This window comes from Muscardinus avellanarius, assembly GCF_963383645.1.
Source record: "Muscardinus avellanarius genome assembly, chromosome: 18".
Lineage (NCBI taxonomy): Eukaryota > Metazoa > Chordata > Mammalia > Rodentia > Gliridae > Muscardinus > Muscardinus avellanarius.
In genome coordinates this window covers 3,021,915-3,040,878 of record NC_137804.1, presented here as the reverse complement: position 1 = coordinate 3,040,878, position 18,964 = coordinate 3,021,915, and the positions used below count along the sequence as shown (strand labels likewise).

Here is an 18,964-nt window from a genome sequence, read left to right as displayed (position 1 = left end):
ACTTCTGGAAGGATATATAAAATAGGATCACCTTCAGAGTGTGGTCCTGGGGACTACAGAACTTTTCCACTTTAGATTTTCATTCACACATCTATGTTATATAGTAATAATGTTACTACTAAAATTAATAACCCAAAGCCGGCTGTGGTGGCGCATGCTTGTAATCCCAGTACTCGGGAGGCTGAGACCGGAGGATTGCCATTCTGCCTCAGCTACTTAGTGAGGCCCTTCGCGACTCAGTGAGACCGTTTCAAAAATTTAAAAAGACTAAAAAATAGGGCTGGGGATGCAGCTCGGAGGTACAATGTCCTTGGGTTCCATCCCCAGTAACCCAGAAAGAAACAACTCCTTGGATATACCTGACACCTACGACCTTCCATGCAGGCAAAGGTTCCCCTAAGTGGCCATGGAACAACACTGCCACTTGCCCCAGCCTGTTTTCTCTTCCTCCTCAGTATCTGACTTACTGGATTTACACTAACACTTCAGGTGGAGGAAACACCCAGTGACTTAAAAGAACTGCATTAGGCACAGGAAAGGACAAAGAAGAAACACTTACTTGATTTTCTCCTCCATTTCTTGTTCATACTCTTTCTTTACTATGTCCAGTTCCTGCTGGTGCTCCTTCCTCAACATCCGAAGGTCTTTCTGCAACCGAGCGATCTCCTTGCCCAGCTTCTGTTTTTCCCGTTCCGCCCCTGCTAATTTAAACTCCAAGTCACTGTGCAGGGCTTCCATGCTGCTAGGCAACGTGGGCTGGACCACGTGTGACTTGGACTTTTCCTCAGCGCTGTCTTCCAAGACTTCGGCAGGTTCATTTCTCCCGCCCATCTGCTGTTGTTGGAAAGCCAGTAATGCTTCATATTTTGAGGTCAACGCTTCCATTTCGCCTCTGTGTGCTTCCTTCTCTCTTCCTAGGCAGGACTCCAGCTCTTGCAGCTTCTGCTCGAGGACCTGACAGCTCAGTTCCTTCTCCTGGAGGGCTTTCCGGACATCACCACCCGCACTCTCCCGATTCTGCTTTGCCTCCACATTATTTTCACCTCCTCCTTCGGCATGCTGGGACGTGGCCAAGGAGTCTTTCTTTTTTCCCGGTTCTTCTGGAAGATGACCGATCACAACTGGACCCTCCTGTCGCTTTGCTTCAGCGTGCTCAAACTTTTCCAAGAGCTCCTGGTACTTGCACTGCACTTCAGAGTAAGACGAAGTCGTCTCTTCTTTTTCCTGCTCTAACCTCTGCAACAGCTTTTCTTTTTCAGTTAAATTTCTTTGTAAAACACGGATTTTTTCCTCATATTCCTTCTGCACACAGCCTTGGGAATCCGCCACTTCTTGTTCAGTATACGGGGCCACACTTTTGGTTGATCTGGATGGAATTGATGTTTCTGGTTGTGGAGAACTCTGCAGTGACTGAAGTTTTTCTTCCAAGCTGTGAACTTCCTCCTCCCTCTCTTGCAGTCTTGTACTTAGCTCAGTCAGACGGCTCTCGGTATCTTTTCTATATTGCTGCTCTTTCTCTTCCATTTGCGATAACAACTGCTTCTTGATGGCAGCAATTTTCTGCTCGGCCTTTTTCTTCAGTTCTGCAAGTTTTGCAGCACTTTCTGACTCCAGTCTCTCCTCCAGTGCCTTCAGCTCCTCTTCTCGGCTTTCCAGCCTTGAGTGCCTATGTTCTAACTCTTTCTTCTTAGTCTCAAGCTCAGCTTCCATGGACGACATTTGCTTTTCAAGTCCTAACACTTTTTCTTCAGTTTCTTTAGCCCTGTTGTCCTTTTCTTCTCCTAACTCTTGAAAGTGTTGAAGTTTCTGCACCAATTCTTTCAGTTCCAGATCCTTTTGCTGATTACAGTTTTGAAGAAGGCCGTTTAAAGACTCAATCTGAGCTGTTTTCTGAGCAACATGGCCCTCCAACTCCACGATCCTTGCTGTCTGCGTCGTGAGCTCAGTCTCCAAGTCACGCTCTCTCTTCTCCATCTCGCTCTTCTTATCCTCCATTTCACCCTTTAAACATTCATACCTCTTACTCTGTTGATCAAGGTCTTCCTTTAGGAAACGGATCTGCTCAGCCTTTTCATCAGCCTCCTTTGTTTTTGACTCAAGCTGCACCTGCAGTTCTTTAACAGTGCTTTGATACTGCGTTAATTTTGACTGGGCTTTTTTCTTCCACTCGGAGGACTTGTTGGACCAGTGATCCACCTGCTGAAGGGCAGAAGTTTTCTCTTTACTCAGAGCATCAACTTTCGAGGACAAATCCTGCACCTGATCCTGCAGTTCCCGAGTTTGCTCCTCGTACTGCTTGCTCAGTAGTGAAACGGCTGCGTCTTTTTCAGCTCGGCTGATACTATTCTGAAGCTGGGCATTCAAATCAGTTAGCTGTTTGCTAAGACTGCTAATCTCAGATTTTTTTTCTGCAAGCTCTCCTTTCAGCAATGTGACTGCATTGATGTTCTCTGATAACTCTTTCTTCAGCTGGGTGATACAAGACTCCTTTTCACAGGCAGCCTGTTGCTGGTTGCCTCCTTCCTTCTGTAAGGCTTCTTTTTCTGTTACAAGACCTTCGATATCAGCCTTCAAGTTCTTAATTTGATTTTCTTTTTCCTCTAACTGATGGGTGGCCTGTTGAAAAGAGCTACTGAGTGTACTCTGCTCCTGCGCTACCTTTTGAAGTTGTGCTTCTAACTCAGAAACTCTGCGCGTTTTCACCAGCAGCGCCTCCTTAAGTCTGGTTGTGTGGTGCTGACAGCGACAGATCCTCGCGAGGACGGCGCTGGTTTTGCTGCTGCTGACGCTGAGCAGCTCGCTGGCTTTGGCTTCCACTAGCGCCCTGGTCTTCTCACAGCAGCGCTGCAGCTGCAGCGCGAGCTCCTCCGACCGGGTTCTCAGCTCCAGGCTTTGGTCCTCAAGGCTTTTCTGACTTCTTTCATGTAAAGATTTCAATCCTCGGAATTCCTCGTCGGTGGTTCTCAATTTGTCTGTCAACTGAGAAACCTCGAGCTTCTCTTTCTCTACCAGCATTTGCAGTTCAACGAGCTGCTCCTGCAGACAGGCATTTTCCTTCAGAGAACGATTCAGGTCAACCTCCAGCGTTTCGAGTTGTGCTTTCAGTCTGGCTTCGTTTTGTGAGAGAGAGGCCGTCTGAGCCGACTTCTCCTGTAACTGTGCCTGCAGTTCACATACTGCAGAGTCCTGCCTAACGCCCTCTTCCTTCAGCCACGCGATTTCCTTGTTCATCTCTTCTTTTTCACACCCAGCCCTGAGGACCTTCTGCTGCAGGGCTGCGAGCTCCTGATCTTTCTGCTGCAGCTGGGCCTCGTGCTGCTCCTGGAGCTCCTCGGCTTGCTGGGTGAGCTGCTTCTGCCAGCGCGCCGCGACATCACGGAGCTCCCGCTGGTGCGCCTCGGTCAGGCTTTCCATTTGCTCCTTTTGGTTGGCCTCCAGCCTCGACACTGCATCAGTGATTCCAGCCGAGTTGGCCTGCGCCATTTCCAACATTTTGGCATTGAACTGTTTTTCTTTCTGACTAAGTTCTAGAACAGTATTTTCAAGCTCTTTTTTAAGTTTGGCTTCCTGATCCAACAATTTCTTCTTTAACATTTCTTGCGTCTCCTTTGCTTTTTGCCTAAATTTTTCCATCTTTTTTTCTTGATTTTTAAATTTTGTTTCATATTCCTCATGCAAAATACTTATACTGTCCTCCTTGGCTGACAGCTTCTGTTGGAGTAGCTCAATCTCTCTGCTCTGTCCTTCTCTCATCTGTAGAATTGTATTTTCCTTTTCCATTAGGATTTGATTTCGCTGTTCTTGCTCAATACTCCTGTCTTTAAGTTGAGATTCATACAGTTGGGTTAAAGACTTTACTTTCTCTTCCACTTCACTGTTGTGTTTTTCAAGTTGCTGTGTTAAGTCCTGCACCTGGGCTTTGTGATTATCTAACTCAGCACAGACATCTTTCTTTTGTGTTTCAACTTCAACCAGCTGGTTGGTAAGCAGAGATTTTTCTGTTTCCAAATCCAACAACCTCCGCTGTACCTGGGCCAGCTGCTCCTCGCGGGCTTTGGCCTGCTCCAGCACGGTGCTCTCTCGGGACCGAGACAGACCCAGCTCGGCAGACGCCTGCTGCAGCTCGCCTTCAGACCTCCTGATGTCGGCCTCCAGCTTCTCCATGTGAGTCTGCTGCGCTCTGAGCTGTTTGTCCTTTTCCTTCAGGAGAAGCTCCAGCTGATTCACCTGATCCTTCAACGCCTTCTCGGCTCTCTGGAGAGAGAGTTCTTGCTCCTTGACCATCCTGTCAACCTGCTGCTGGTGACGATCTTCCTGTTCATTCAGCCTGGCCTCCAGGTCCTGCCTCGCTGTAGCTGCTTGATCCCTTAGGACAGAAAGCTCCTCCTCCAGCTTGTGACGGGCTTTTGATACTTCTGACAGTTCAGAAGATAACGATTCCAGTTCTGTCTGCTTCACATCAAGCTTTTCCAAAGTCTTCTCGTTCATCTCTTCTATGTGGGCCTGGAAGAGAACCTCCTTGTCCTTGAGTAAAGTTTCTCTTTCTTCTTCACACTTTGCTCTAAGGTTCTCCAGTTCAGTCTGATGCTGCTGCGTTAAGGCCTGGAGTCTTTCCGTCCAAAGGTTTTCTTGCTGGCGCTGCAGGTTCTCCAGTTCCTTCTTGTGTTTTTCAACCAAGGTTGTCATTTCTTTGTTGTGCTTATTTTTTTCAGCTTCCCAACGCACAGCTAAGTCTTCTGATTGATTTTTGCTTTCCTGTACGCTTTTCTCCAAAGAACTTTCTAATTCAAGAATTCTCTGTTAATGAAAATAGGTGTATTTTATTAAAGCACTACTTGTTTACTAGCAATGATATACAAGCATAATAGTTACCAACAACTTAAGAGTACAATTTAAATAAGTAGTTTTACATCTCATACCAAACACAAGAAAGAACAAACAATATGTTTCTGCTCAACTACTAAAAGAAACATATAAGAAAGAAAAGATCCTATTTTTAACACAACTCATAAGTCCAAGACTCTGTACTTACTTGAGTAGTCATTTCAATGACCTCTATTTTCAAGATTTTTTTTTAATTATTGGGGATTGAACCCAAGGGCATTTTACCTCCAAGATACAACCCTAGCCCTATTTTTATTCTTTACTTTGAAACAGGGTCTCACTAAGTTGCAGAGAGCATCAAAAAGTAGTTGAGGCTGGCCACAAACCTATGATCCTCCTGTTTCAGCCTCCAAAATGCTAGGATTACAAGCATGCGCCACCATGCCTGGCTTCAAATATATTTTAATAGATTACAAAAAAGAAATGAATCAGCCAGGCATGGTTAGCACAAGCCTGCAATCTCAGTACTTGGGAGGCTGAGACAGGAGGATTGTGAGTTCAAGGCTAGCCTTGCAACTTAGCGAGATCGTCAGCAACGGTGTGACATCCTGTTTCAGAATAAACAAATGAAATAGGGCTCAGGGTGTAGCTCAGAAGTAGAACCCCTCGATTCAATTCCTAGTAACACTCACACAGAAATTAATCATATAAAAGATAACAGTAACTTTGGCCTGAAAGATGGATTTCTGATTTTATTTAAGGCATATAATATTACTTTATTAATTTCGAAATTTATTTTTGGAAGAAAAGTAATATATCTGAATTATCCCCAAAATGATTATCCAGAAGAGGTTTCTTAAAAAAAAGGAAAGTATTTATACAAATTTTTACCAAAGAATACTATTACCTCATAAAAACATCACCATTGACTCTGAAGGAAAAAGAGGTAAGTAAGGCAGTCACCGAACGCAGGGCCGGGAAAGCCCTAGGGATTACCAAACGCAGACTCTGCGACAGTTAGTAAGCTCAGCTATCATACAACACACGGTCGTTTTAAGACCACTTGACTCCACCACGCTGCTGTTTTTAAATGTTGGTGATGGGAGAGTAAAGCACAGTTCAGAACCACGGATGAGAAGTGTGGCTGTCTCACTATCGAAATCTGGTTTGTCTGTTTGTTTTTGCGGTACTGGGGGTTGAACCCAGGGGCATTCTACTTCCAAGCTACACCCCGGCCCTTTTTTTTTTCCTTTATTTTGAAACAGAGTCTCGCTGAGTTGCAAAGGGCCTCACTTAGTAGCTGAGGCTGTCTGTGAACCACAATCTTCCTGTCTCAGCTTCTCAAATGCTGGGACTACAAGTGTGCACCACCACGCCCAGCTCTGTCTAAATCTAAGCAAAAAGTCTAAAGAGTTGAAATAACAATAGTATGTTTTCAAAACTGGACACATTTTTAAAACACTGCTGAGGGAAAGGGTTGGAGGGCCTTAAAAATATGCACAATGAAGCTGGGCATGTGGGGCACACCTGTACTCCCAATACTTGGAAGGCTGAGACAGGAGGATCACAGGTTAGAGGCCAGTACACAGTAACTTGGTAATAACCTGTTTCAAAAATAAAAAGAGCTAGAAGTGTAGCTCAGAGGTAGAAAATAAAAAGAACTAGGAATGCAGCTCAGAGGTAGTACTGGTTCAATACCCAGTACCAAAAAAAAAAAAAAAAAATCATGCCGGGCGTGGTGGTGTATGTTTGTAATCCTCGCACTTGGGAGGCGGAGACAGGAGGATCGCAAAGGTTCGAAGCCAGCCATGCTGGCTTAAGAAACCCTGTTTTCAAATTTAAAAAGTATAAAAAATAGGTCTGGGAGTGTAGCCCAGAGGTAGAAGGGTTTCCAGGAACCCCAGTACCACAAAAACAAACAAATAAACAAAACACAAACAAACAAAAACAAAGCACAATGAAACATATACAAATACACCAATTACAGGACTACATTCCATATAGAAAAATTGGGGAAAGCTTAAATGCAAAGTGAGACATTGGTGTTACTAAACTGCTATAAGCAGAAGAGGGCTGATGCTTGGGACGCGGCCTGAGCGGAGGCTGGGCGAGCAGGAGGAGCTGGCAGGTGCTGCCTACAGGGAGAGGCCAGGTCCCAGCGATGCCAGCGAGCGTGTAGTGCAGGGAGCGAGTGGCGACAGCAACACAGCTCGCTGCAGGCGAGCCCAGAGGACCAGGGAGCGAACACGAAGCCCAGGGCCACGAGCACGCTCCCAGACCGCTCTCACTCACTCAAAGCGAGGGCGCGTGTGCACACACCCAGCCCAGTAAAACAGAAGAGCTGAAACCTTAGTGGCTGTTGTCTGGCCCTTTCCCTCACTTGAATATGCTCATCGGAAAGCATACAAATTATACAAGTAATTTCACAGTTCTCGAACCGTTACATTATTTAAACTTACAGTTTTGTAAGTCTCCGCTTCTTGTCGAAGTTCCCTGAGTTTATTTTCACTCTCTAGAAGGATTGCTTTTTTCTGCAATTCTAACTCTTCCAGTGCCAATGATTCTTGCTGTTCTTTTTCTCGAGTGATCTTCAAATATTCTGATTCACTCTTTTCCTATGTAAAAAATGAGCAAACACCATGGTAAACCCATGTTAATCTTTAGCGTTCCCAAGTGCTTCCGCAGGACTCCTGCCTTTCGGCTGATCTGCACCAGCCCTGGAGGCGGCAGCACCACCACCTCTCCTGTCTGCAGAAGCCAGGCACCTGCGTTTTCCCAGCATGCTCTGGCTGATCTTTGCCACCATCACTACTGGCCTGAAAAACTTTGTTCCACTTGGCCTGTCGTGTCTACTGTCCAGTATTTAAAATGTTTTACCAAACATTACTGAATGTGTAGGGTCACATAATTTTTGTTATTTCTTCTCTCACTTGAGATATTTCAACCCTCTAAAATATATTAGAAACTAGATTTTAAGCTTAAACAATCTGTGAGAAATACATCAGTAAAATATGGTACCCTCATATAGAAACCCAATGAAAAGCAGATTATCTGTGACTATGCAGAGAAGATCAAGAGAATATTTATAGAACAAAGCCTATAGGACACATTTTAGATGACCTGCCACCCTCTTAATTCTGAAAAGTTTCTCTAATTGTCCTATTACATGTCAATATTAATATTAAAGACAGCCAGGCATGGTGGCTCACACTTGTAATCCCAGTACTTGGGAGGCTGAGAAAGGAGGATCACAGGTTCCTGGCCAGCCTCAGCTACTTACTGAGGCTCTCTGCAACTTAATGAGACCCTATTTAAAAATAAAGAATAAAAAATAGGACTAGGGGTATAGTTTGGAGGTAAAATGCCTCTGGGCTCAATCCCCAGTACCACAGGAGAGAAGAGAAAAAAAAAAAGATTTTCACTGCTTTGAGAAATTCAAGAGAGCACTTTTAACATTACACGAGCACGCTAGCTGTTAATTTCTCGATTGAACCCCAATTATGATAAGTACACTGACCTGCACTTCACATTGCCAACAGCAGTGTCTTCACTTATTCTTTATTTTGAAACAGGATCTCACTGAGTTGCAGAGGACCTCACTGAGTAGCTGAGGCTGTCCATGAACCCGGATCCTTCTGTGTCAGCCTCCCGAATGCTGGGATGACAAGCATGTGCCACCGGCCCAGCCTGACACAGCCTCTTTTGCCTGCCCCCTATAACCTCTGAATACTCAGAGGTCAAAGCTGCCAATACTCTGACCTTGAGGGAGGCACAGGCCGGGGCTGACAACTCTTTAGCTCTGTGAAGTTCACCTAAAGCAGAAACAGAGCAGGTGCTTACCAGAGCAACTCGCATCTGCTCCTGCAGTGCCTGCTCCTGGGTCTGGAGCTTCCTGGTCAGCTCCTGCTCCTGGCTGGCCAGCTCCTTCTCATGGAGCTTCTGAAGTTCAGTAATTTGTTCTTCGGAAGACTTCTGAAACGAGCCAGACACATCAAATGAAAACATGCAGGAAATGATCATACTACTGACATGATTACATTTCTGAAAAAATGGAGATCTATGGAATTCTGAAAAGTTATTCATTTCTAAAAAGATAACTTTTAAAAAAGCTGACTAATTTTGAAAATGAGCTCTATCTATCCATATGCCCTTTTTGCAGTGCTGGGAACAGAACCCGGGTCCCCTGCATCTGCGAGGCAAGTGCTCTATCACTGAGCTGCATCCCCAGTACCTGCCCTGCCGCCTGGCCAGGCCCTGCCTTTTCCTCTCTCCCTCCCTCCCTCTTTCCTGTCCTTCCTTCTCTTCTTTCTCTTGGTGCTGGGGATGGAACCCAGGGGCATTCTGCCTCTGAGCTACACCTCCAGCCCTACTAAATTCTTTATTTTGAAACAGGATCTCACTGAGTTGCTGAGGGCCTCACTAAGTAGCTGAGGCTGCTGTGAACCGCGATCCTCCTGTCTTTGCCTCCCAAGTACTGGAATTACAAGTGTGCACCATCACATCTGGATTTTTCTTTTTGTTTTATCATGGACAGTTTCACAAAGTTTCCCAGGCTGACCTAAAACTTGTCATCCTCCTTTAATGCATAGCTGGGATTAGAGGCCTACAGCACCATGACCAGCCTATCTGTATTTTTAAGAGTAGCCAGAACATGCCGGGCATGGTGGAGCACGCTTGTAATCCCCACAATTGGGAGGTGGAGACAGTATCGCGCAGGTTCGAAGCCAGCCTTGCTGGCTTAAGAGACCCTGTTTCCAAATAAAAATATAAAAAATAAGTGTCTGGGAGTGTAGCCTGGACATAGAAGGGTTTCCAGGAACCCCAATACCACCAAAAAAGAAGAGTAGCCAGAACATTAATAATTACAACTAGACTGTAAGGGAAAGGGGAAGTGGCTCAGGGGTAAAGTAGGTGAGGAGGACCCTTGCTTCAATCCCCAGCACACATAAAAGAAATGAGTAATTATCTTCTAAAACCTTTAAACCCCATAAGTACACACACATTGATCAAGCACATTCTGAGCCAGCTGTATGAAGGGCACCCTACTGAATCAACTGCGCAGCGTGCCCTCCAGGAGCCCAAAGCAGGAAGTCAGTCCATAACAGCCCACCAGAGGAAGCAAAGGCTAAGCGCCAGGGACCGACCAACGATACGTGCATCTCTCCAGTAAGGTGCTTCCCACTCTATCCTCAGCATCATGGAATGGCCAGGGCCTAAGATACACATGAACGCCCCCTAGTAAACGACCTCAGAACAAACACCGCGTGAGGCTCTGGGTTCAGCCAAGCCCGCCCTTACTTTCATGATGTCAACCACCTCCTGTTTCACCCGGCTCAGCTCCTGCTGGAGGCTGACGCGCTCCTCTTCGCTGGCTTTCTCAATAGCTCTTATTTGCTCATCCATTTCCGCCTTCATCTTTCTCCGTGCCTCTTCTGTTTTTTGGGCTGTACTCAAGGCTTTTTCAAGTTCCTCAAAAGCTATAATAAAAACAGCAGAAAACAAGTATCTCAAGAAATACTATCATTGAGCTAAAGTGTTTTACACCCAATGTACAAGAACTAAAAGCAGCTATAGCAGGACAGGTTAACAACACATCTTTGTTTTCAGCCAAGAGAAATCTAAGCTAGCCAACAAAGCCACAGGAACTGTTGACACTGAAACTGATTTTTTGGGGGTTGAGTTCCAGATTAGAATAATAAGTCTGCTAATTTAGCCTAAGCTCAGAAATTTGAAAAAAATAAAGATTCTACTTTAATAGTCACAAGGACACTGGTATCCCTACGGACACCAGAGTCATCAGTGTCTTTCTGACACTTTGTAAAGATTCTCACCAGGGTCCTAATGACTAACAAATTCAAAGAAATGTTCTTTACTTCTGTGCTGTACAATTGAGATTGGTTTCTTGAATGTTACACAGTTTTTTAGTGTATCTATCATCGGTAGTTAGTAATAATATTGCATATCACTAGGACATTTGTAAAAATGGAAAGATGACTTAGTAATATTTGTAAGAACTTCTTTACCATATAATAAAAGTCCAGAGAAACTTGTTTCTTTTAAAAACATTCACTGGGTCAATCACATATTTATACAATATACTTTTGAAATGAAAACTGCTTCTTGTGTACAAGTTACACACTAGGGCTGCTTTGAGTTGACTAGAAAGAAAACTTTATCTGGCTGAGAAGTATATGGAAAGGTCCTGCTTCCAAGAAGTTCTTTATAAGATAAATAGGAATTCAGGCCCTTGAAGAAATAATGTTAGCTAGAGTAGTAAGGTCTTTAAGGAAGCCAAATAAGCTCACCCAGCACCCAACAAAATAGGAGGGTGGTCCAGCAGCTGGTTAACATGACCTCCATATCTGTCTGTGTCTGCATGTGCATACATGCACCTATACGTGTATGCACATGTGTTGCATACATATATGTGCACACACATTATCAGCATAATGAGACCTGTGAAAATCCTACTGCTACTGTCATCCTAAATGATTTACCTTAGTCCTAAAAGAAGTCCCCAAACTTCCCACTGGAAAGACTAGAGACAAAACTCTATGTTCGTGAAAGGTTTTCAATCCCATCAAGAAACACGCCCAGAGGAGACAGCTCCTTGATATATGCAATATTTTCACTTCTTGTGTAAGAAATGTGGGAACTTTGACCTATGGCATCTCAGGGAAAAGGGTCTTTTATTAACCACGCTTGGCTTAATTAACAATGGTTGGGGCACAGGAATTACATAGCTGAAAACAAATATCTATTCTAAAGCTGTGTGTGTGTGTGTGTGTGTGTGTGTGTGTGTGTGTGTGTGTGTGTGTGTGTGTGTGTTTTACTGGGGATTAAACCCAGGGCCATTCTGCCTCTAGCCCTATCCCCAGCCCTATTTTATATTTTATTTTGAAACAGGATCTCATTAAGTTACAGAGGGCCTCACTAAGTTGCTGGGGCTGGCTGCAAACCTATAATCCTTCAGTCTTAGCCTCTCAAATACTAGAATTACAGGTGTGTGCCAATATACTGAGCGTAAGACATTTTCTTAATAGTAAAATGCATTAGGCTCCGAAAAAGGGAGAAGCTAAATTCTGGTAACAACTGAGAAACACAAGGTTGTGCTCACAGTTGAAAAAATAACTTCTTTGGCAACGATAAATCTTTGATATAAAAACAAATTGACCAAGCCAGGCATGGTGGCGCATGCTTGTAATCCCTGCGCTTGGGAGGTGGAGACAGGAGGATCGCGCAGGTTCGAAGCCAGCCACACTGGCTTAAGAGACCCTGTTTCCAAATAAAAATATAAAATAGGTCTGGGAGTGTAGCCCAGAGGTAGAAGGGTTTCCAGGAACCCCAGAACCACCAAAACAAACAAACAAAAAAAACCCCAAATCGACCCAATTCATTGATTCTATATAAACAGAATATAAAACTGACGCTCAAGTAAGGTTTAAATTTCAAAGGAATTGGCTAAAACCATTTTTTAAGATTCTTTGTCTACCCTGATTGGCAGCACTTACAAATACACGATGATAATCCCTAGAAACAAGAATGCTGGAAGCACAATGCTAGAGGAGCGCTTCGCCTTTGCTCTGCGAGGCTGCTCGTCCCTGGAACTCTAGTGTCCAGCCACGGGCACGATGAGCTCCGGGTGCTGCTGCAAAGCGGGCTGCTCCCTAAAGTCAGTACAGTGAATGGTCACGGCAGAGACTCCACGGCAGAGGGCTCACTGCTAGTCTGTGCTCAAGACTTAACTCTTGGGAAAGAAAAAGATGAAAAAGGAATGGCAGAGATTTCTAACAGATATCATCAGCACCTTTTCATCCTTATTATCCAGATTAAATCTGGATCTTTGCCTTCTAAGTGCTTCACAGAAATGCCTTAAGTCACTCTGGAGAACTTGAGAAGACAGTTTTGGTACTCATCCGGAGTTTTCTAAACATACTCAGTAAGCCTTAGAACATTCTGATAATACATTCTAATTTTAGTGTTTAATCTACTAAAATGCTTCTCCTACATCATCTGATTACCTACCAAATAATAATTAAATAAGGATATATTTGGTTCTATAATTCTCTTCACCTAAACTTAAATTCTTTCTATTATGTAAGGGAACCAAATAATTTCTCACCTCGAAAGAAACCTTTGAAATCTTTTAACCCAGTATCCTCATTCAAGTGAATTAACAGGGCATCCACATTTTCCCTTGGATGATAAATCAACCTGACTATAAAGCTTGATGGTAGAATTTTTAAATAGTTTTAAGAAACAATCCTTACCTTGTAATGTTTTTAAAAAACTAAGGATGCTGATATTGATCAATCTCAGCTAAGTAATAATATTTCTTAGACAGAATTTCCAAACCAATGACTAATATCTTCTAACTCATCAAAATTACAATATATCCATACCTCTTATAAACACAAAAAAGTCACTTCTTTCTACCTGCATCCTGCTTTAAGGAAATGCTACATAACCCCTAAAAAGCACTAAAGCACATAGTATATATGCACATATCTAAAACACACTTCAGCCCCATTATGGTTTCTCGCAATACTACAATGAAGCCACTTCCTCACAGGAAATCAACCTCCAACAGTTGAGTTGCAGTCAATGTTTGAGAAGAATATACCAAAAACATTCATTGACTAACCAGAAGCATCTCACCTCCTGACCCTGCAACCACCAGACACAATCAAGTGGTAGCCACAGCCTGCAATGCTCTTGAAGTGAATTCCCTACCCTTCCCAAAGTGAAAGTATGCTATGTATGTGAGTCTGCAGTATGTGAGTACGGCAGAGGCATGATCTGAATGCCCACGGAATTTACCTCTCGATTACCAACACAGAGCAATGAGTGGGGAGAAAGCAAGTGTGGATCAGCCCAGTCAACGAGCGCGCCCCCATGCAAGAGTGCGGGCACCGGTCAGCGCACACACCGGACAGGAAGGCAAGCTCAAACTGCCGCGGGATGTTGCAAGAACACGCTGTGTTCTTCCAAAGCAAAATTCAATGTATCTCAGGCAATTTTTATTTAAAAGAGGAAGAAACAATACTTTGAAAAGTATTTCTAGGCAAAACTGAACCAACTGTAAATACAGTTTGCCCCAGGTAAGTAAAGGCAGGGCAGGACTCACTGCCAGCCCCTCGCTTCTCACCTCAGATGAGGTCCACTTACATCCGTGGGAAGTTTAAAATGGACTCAGGCTCACTTTAAGACTTCAGTGAGAAAAGCTATAATCCAATCATCCTGCATCCATTTATCAAATATTACTGGATGGTTACCATTCACCAAGTAACTGCTAAGTGTTGGGTGACATGTAAAAATGTTTCACAAAAGCAAAACCAGTAAGGAGAGGAAGGAAACAATAAACAAATCCTTAGATAAAGCTGGTAAGAATGTGGCATTGTTGCCGGGCATGGTGGCGCATGCTTGTAATCCCCACGCTTGGGAGGCAGAGACAGGAGGATCACGCAGGTTCAAAGCGAGCCACGTGCGCTGGCTCAAGGAGACTCTGTTTCCAAATAAAAATGTAAAAATAGGTCTGGGAGTGTAGCCCGGAAGTAGAAGGGCTTCCAGGAATCCCAGTGCCACCAAAAAAAAAGAAAAAAAAAAAAAAAGAATGTGGCATTGTTTTTGCCATTCCACTACCTTCTCTTCTCCCCCTGAGTATCCTGATCAATCATCAAAAAGGCTGGAATTAGCCGGGCATGGTGGCACACGCGTGTAATCCCAGCATTTGGGAGGCTGAGATAGGAGGATCGCGGTTGGCAGCCAGCCTCAGCTACTTAGTGAGGCCCTTTGCTACTCAGTGAGACCCTGTTTCAAAAATAAAGAGTTAAATATAGGACTGGGGCTGTGGCTCAGAGGCAGAATGCCCCTGGGTTCCATTCCAGTTCCAGGGGGGCTGGAATTCAGGGGTTCCACACAGCATTGCTGCTGTATTGCACTGTCTTAGAGACATTCTACAATAAAGCTAACAGGACCCGTTTCTACCTCCATTCCAGGCAGGGAATAAGCAAAGATGCAGAAGTGTAGAAAGGCCGCCAACCTCTAGATTAGCTGCTGGATCATCCCGAGAAGGCAGCGACTATGTATTTATCCTGGGAGGGGGGTAGGGAACCATAACCAAGCAAAACCCGCTAAAACACATGTGGTATTAGGTTTAAGAAACATACACAGTGCTGCAAAATGAATGAAATGCAAATTAACAAAAAAGCAACAAAAAGAATTTTGCTTATTGGAATTCCCACCCAGTCATCAGTTTTATGAATAAAAGTTAAAGTCAGCAGCAGTTCTCAATATGTGCTCCAAAGAGTCTCAGGTCCTGGTAGCCTTTCAAAGGACTGGTGATCTTTCCAAATACATATCTGTGTAAAACAGATGTTCTTCATATATTTCAACCAAAGTAACATGTCACAACAGATTGAATGCAGAAATCGGCATGAAAATCCAGCTGTATTCTATTAAGGCAAACAATGCTATAAACAAAAATGTAAAGCAAGGCCACTCTTCACACTAAATTTTATTTGGAAAATATAGGTACCTTTCATAAAAATATTTATATTCATATGTAATAGATTTATATTTGTTATTTATAAATGAATTAAACTTTTTTCGATTTTTATACAATAAATACCAATACACAGAACCCACATAAATGTAGCTCTTTGAAATTGCCAGTAAGTTTTAAGAATCTAAAGAGGGCCGTGAGATTAAAAAACAGTTCAAAAATTCTCGTCTATAGCCTTCATAAATGAAGATAAAATACTACCACCCAGTGGTATAAACCAGATAGCACAATGCTTACATGTAAATTCGGATCTCCAAGGCCAGGCATAGCCTGGAGTGAGGCCCTCCGTAACTTAGTGAGACCCTGCTTCAAGTAAAAATAAATAAATAAATAAATAAATAAATAATAAAACTAGGGCTGGGAATGTAGCTTGGAGGTAGAATGTCCCTTGGTTAAACCTCCAGCACTACAAAAAAAAAATTAAATAAAAAAATTAAATAAAAAAAATAAAAAATTTATTAAATATCACATTTGCAAAGAAAATCTACTTTGTAAAGTCACTTTCAGCCGGGCGTGGTGGCGCACGCTTGTAATCCCAGCATTCAGGAGGCTGAGACTGGAGGATCAAGGTTGGCAGACAGCCTCGGCTACTTAGTGAAGCCCTTTGCAACTTAGTGAGACTTGTTTCCAAAAAAACGGGAGGGGGGGGCAGGGGGCGTAGTTCAGAGGTCAAATGCCCCTGGGTTCCATCCCCAGACCCGTAAAAAAAATAATAAAGTCACTTTCCAAAATTTATAATTAAATTCATTCTATTAATACATTTTGACCTCCCAAAAATGGCAGATTTGTCCAATTTTTCATGTACTCCTTACATACAAAATAATCTATCAAATACCTTTAAAAATGAGACTAATCTTGAAAAACACTAGGCTAAGGTAAAGCCAAGGAATTCAGGCAAAATGGAGATAGGACCCTACCCCAAAGGAACTCAGCCCAGCTGCTGATGCTTTCCAGCAACAGCGACATTCCCAGCACAGAAATGAATGCACTTAAAGTAATAAAATATTCCATGAGATAGTCATCTAGTGCTCAAATATGAACATACTTCTATGTAACATGGCATGCTTAAAATGTCTTTAATTTTATTCTTGTTTATTTATTTATTTTGCCTGAGAAACATGGAATTTTCTTCTTAAAGCTTATCTAAGTACCTACGTTAAGAAAAAAAAAAATTCTCCTTACCCCAGTCCTGTTCATACAAGGCTTGGGAAAGGCACCATGATTCACTTATTGGCATGTGTGGATGCACAAAAATAAGATGTTTTGTGAGACTTAAGACTCCAAGAAAACTATTTTACATAAATTAACAGACACTAACAAAACACTGAAATACGCATGTGATTTTGGCTTGTCATATAAAGCGCATACACCTTACACATGACTTCAGTACATAAACTCCATTTTAAAGGGTCTGCATTTTAAAGACTGAATGTCTTTGCTGTATCAGGCCTAAGGACACAGACGATGACAAGCTCATTACCTGCACAAACGCGACGTGATGATAGAAAAGCAGAGAACGGTGTGAGTTAACTCACGTTCCCAATGCAGCCAACCATATAAAACACGGAGCTTGAGCACAGGGCAGGGGACAGGCTAATGAAAGTTAGTGCGTGGGAAGGCGCGCCCCATTCACCAGAGCGTTTCACACTCACTTTACATAACTGCAGTGGGCACACTTAAAGGGCGGGGAGTTAACACTGGTATGGGCTCTTAGAACGGGCTCTATTTAAATCACTTAAAGGTAACTAACAAAACAACTAAAAGTCTGTGGGTAAGAAGTTATTTTGAGGAAACACTCAAAGATATGGCACAAGCTATATCACAAAATGACTGCATTATTCATAAAAGCAAAAATACAAAACACTCTAGGTGTCAATAGAGAAGTGCTTACCAAGTCAATGATGTGCATACACTATGATACAGCCACTAAAATATGTTAAAACAGCCAGGCGTGATGGTGCACGCCTGTAATCCCAGTATTTGGGAGGCTGAGACAGGAGAATCGCAGGTTCAAAGGCAGCCTCAGAAATGTAATGAGACTGTCATCAACCTAGCTAGACCATGTATCAAAAAACAAAACAAAACAAAACAAAACCACAGGGCCAGGGACGTAGCTTGGAGGTAGAATGCCTCTGAGTTTGATACCAGGTACCAAAAAAAAAAAAAAAAAAAAAAAAGTTAAGACCTTACCAGCATGTAAAGGTATTCCTAAGATAATGCTAAGAGGTGGTATAAAGAACATACAAAATTCTATGGATGATGATGCTACTACTATAATATAAGCACATGGACACTCCATGAGGGCCCGAGACAACGACCTGCTTCCATTCCCTGTTTCCAGTCTCTGGCAACACGGCATTAGTACCTGGCTGGGCGCCCTGCCCCAGTTGGCACACAAGACGCAGGGTGGGGCTTCATAGCATTAACATTAGACACTGGTGCTGCATTAAGGATATCAAAACAATCACAAATGTTTCCTAGCACCTAAGACATAGTATTATGCCCTAAAGCCAACTAGTCAGATTTCTCCAAGTTTAAAATCTGGTTACTAAAAGACCTGACCACTATTTTAAGTAAAACCTAGAAAGAAATAAAATCAACAGCTGTAATAAAGTACTTATAACAATATTTTTATTTTTCATTTTTTATCCATTAGAATAAAAAATGTTAACAAAAATGCTAAAATATCATATTTCAAAAAAAAACAAAAAAAAAACACGTTCACTAGAAAGCAGACTGCTTAAGTACTGGAGGCTGATACCGCGTCCTGAAGTGGTGCATCACCATGCTCATATCTTAGTATTTTATGACAAAATTATTCTTCTTAAAATCAGAGACACTGAGATTTCCTCTGTTCTCCAACATGCGGGGCACCAGTTTGTCTTGAGAAAATAGTCTGTTTCTCAAGAACAGTGGCAGAGAATGCTCTTCAGCCAGCTCTGACATCCAAAGCAAGTGAGCCAAAGGAAGCGGTGGACTCTTGGGACCCACGTGTCAAGAATTACCAGCAACTACAGAGCCACAATTTCTACAGTTGAAAATGCATTAGGAGACTCATTTTCTTAGGTGACAGCTTTATGTAAACACCTACTTCTAAAATCCTAATGGCAAGCTGTAATGACGTTACTGTTTCCTTTATATGGCCAACTCTTACATGGTTAGCCTTTAAACTTTAAATGTGAGACGATTTAAGGCCCAATTTTACTTATAAAAATCTTAGAAGAGATTTTTACTCAAAGAAAAGAAGTATTTAACAATAGCAACTGAATTCTCCCCAAAAGTCAGAGACTGCTTATAGAAACTTGATTTCCTTTATGCTGACTTTATGTTTTAATACTTAATCGGAATGTTTCTTTTAACTGGTATATGGACTTAATATTTGAACTAAAAACCATTTTCTATTACAACAGTTCTACTCAAAAACAACTATTAGATGAAATGCAACTCATGTGCAAAACTAGGTTTCATTAGATTTACAAGATGTGAAACTATCTGCTATCAAATTTATAGCCTTCCATAATTATGATTACAAGTACAATTAAAAATATCTATCAAAGCACTTACCTAAAGACTTTC

At 42.6% G+C, this 18,964-nt stretch overlaps 1 protein-coding gene across 1 annotated transcript in view; it reads right to left on the bottom strand.

Annotated features, from left to right (window-relative positions):
• GOLGA4 (golgin A4) overlaps positions 1-18,964 on the bottom strand; it is a gene marked incomplete at both ends in the record, with an annotated part of 73,044 nt that overhangs the window by 22,195 nt on the left and 31,885 nt on the right. Inside the window, 4 exons of the mRNA XM_080715863.1 lie at positions 560-4,797; positions 7,284-7,439; positions 8,665-8,796; positions 10,123-10,301. Of these exons, the coding sequence (XP_080571989.1) occupies positions 560-4,797; positions 7,284-7,439; positions 8,665-8,796; positions 10,123-10,301 (4,705 nt within the window). The remainder of the gene's footprint in view (positions 1-559; positions 4,798-7,283; positions 7,440-8,664; positions 8,797-10,122; positions 10,302-18,964) is intronic.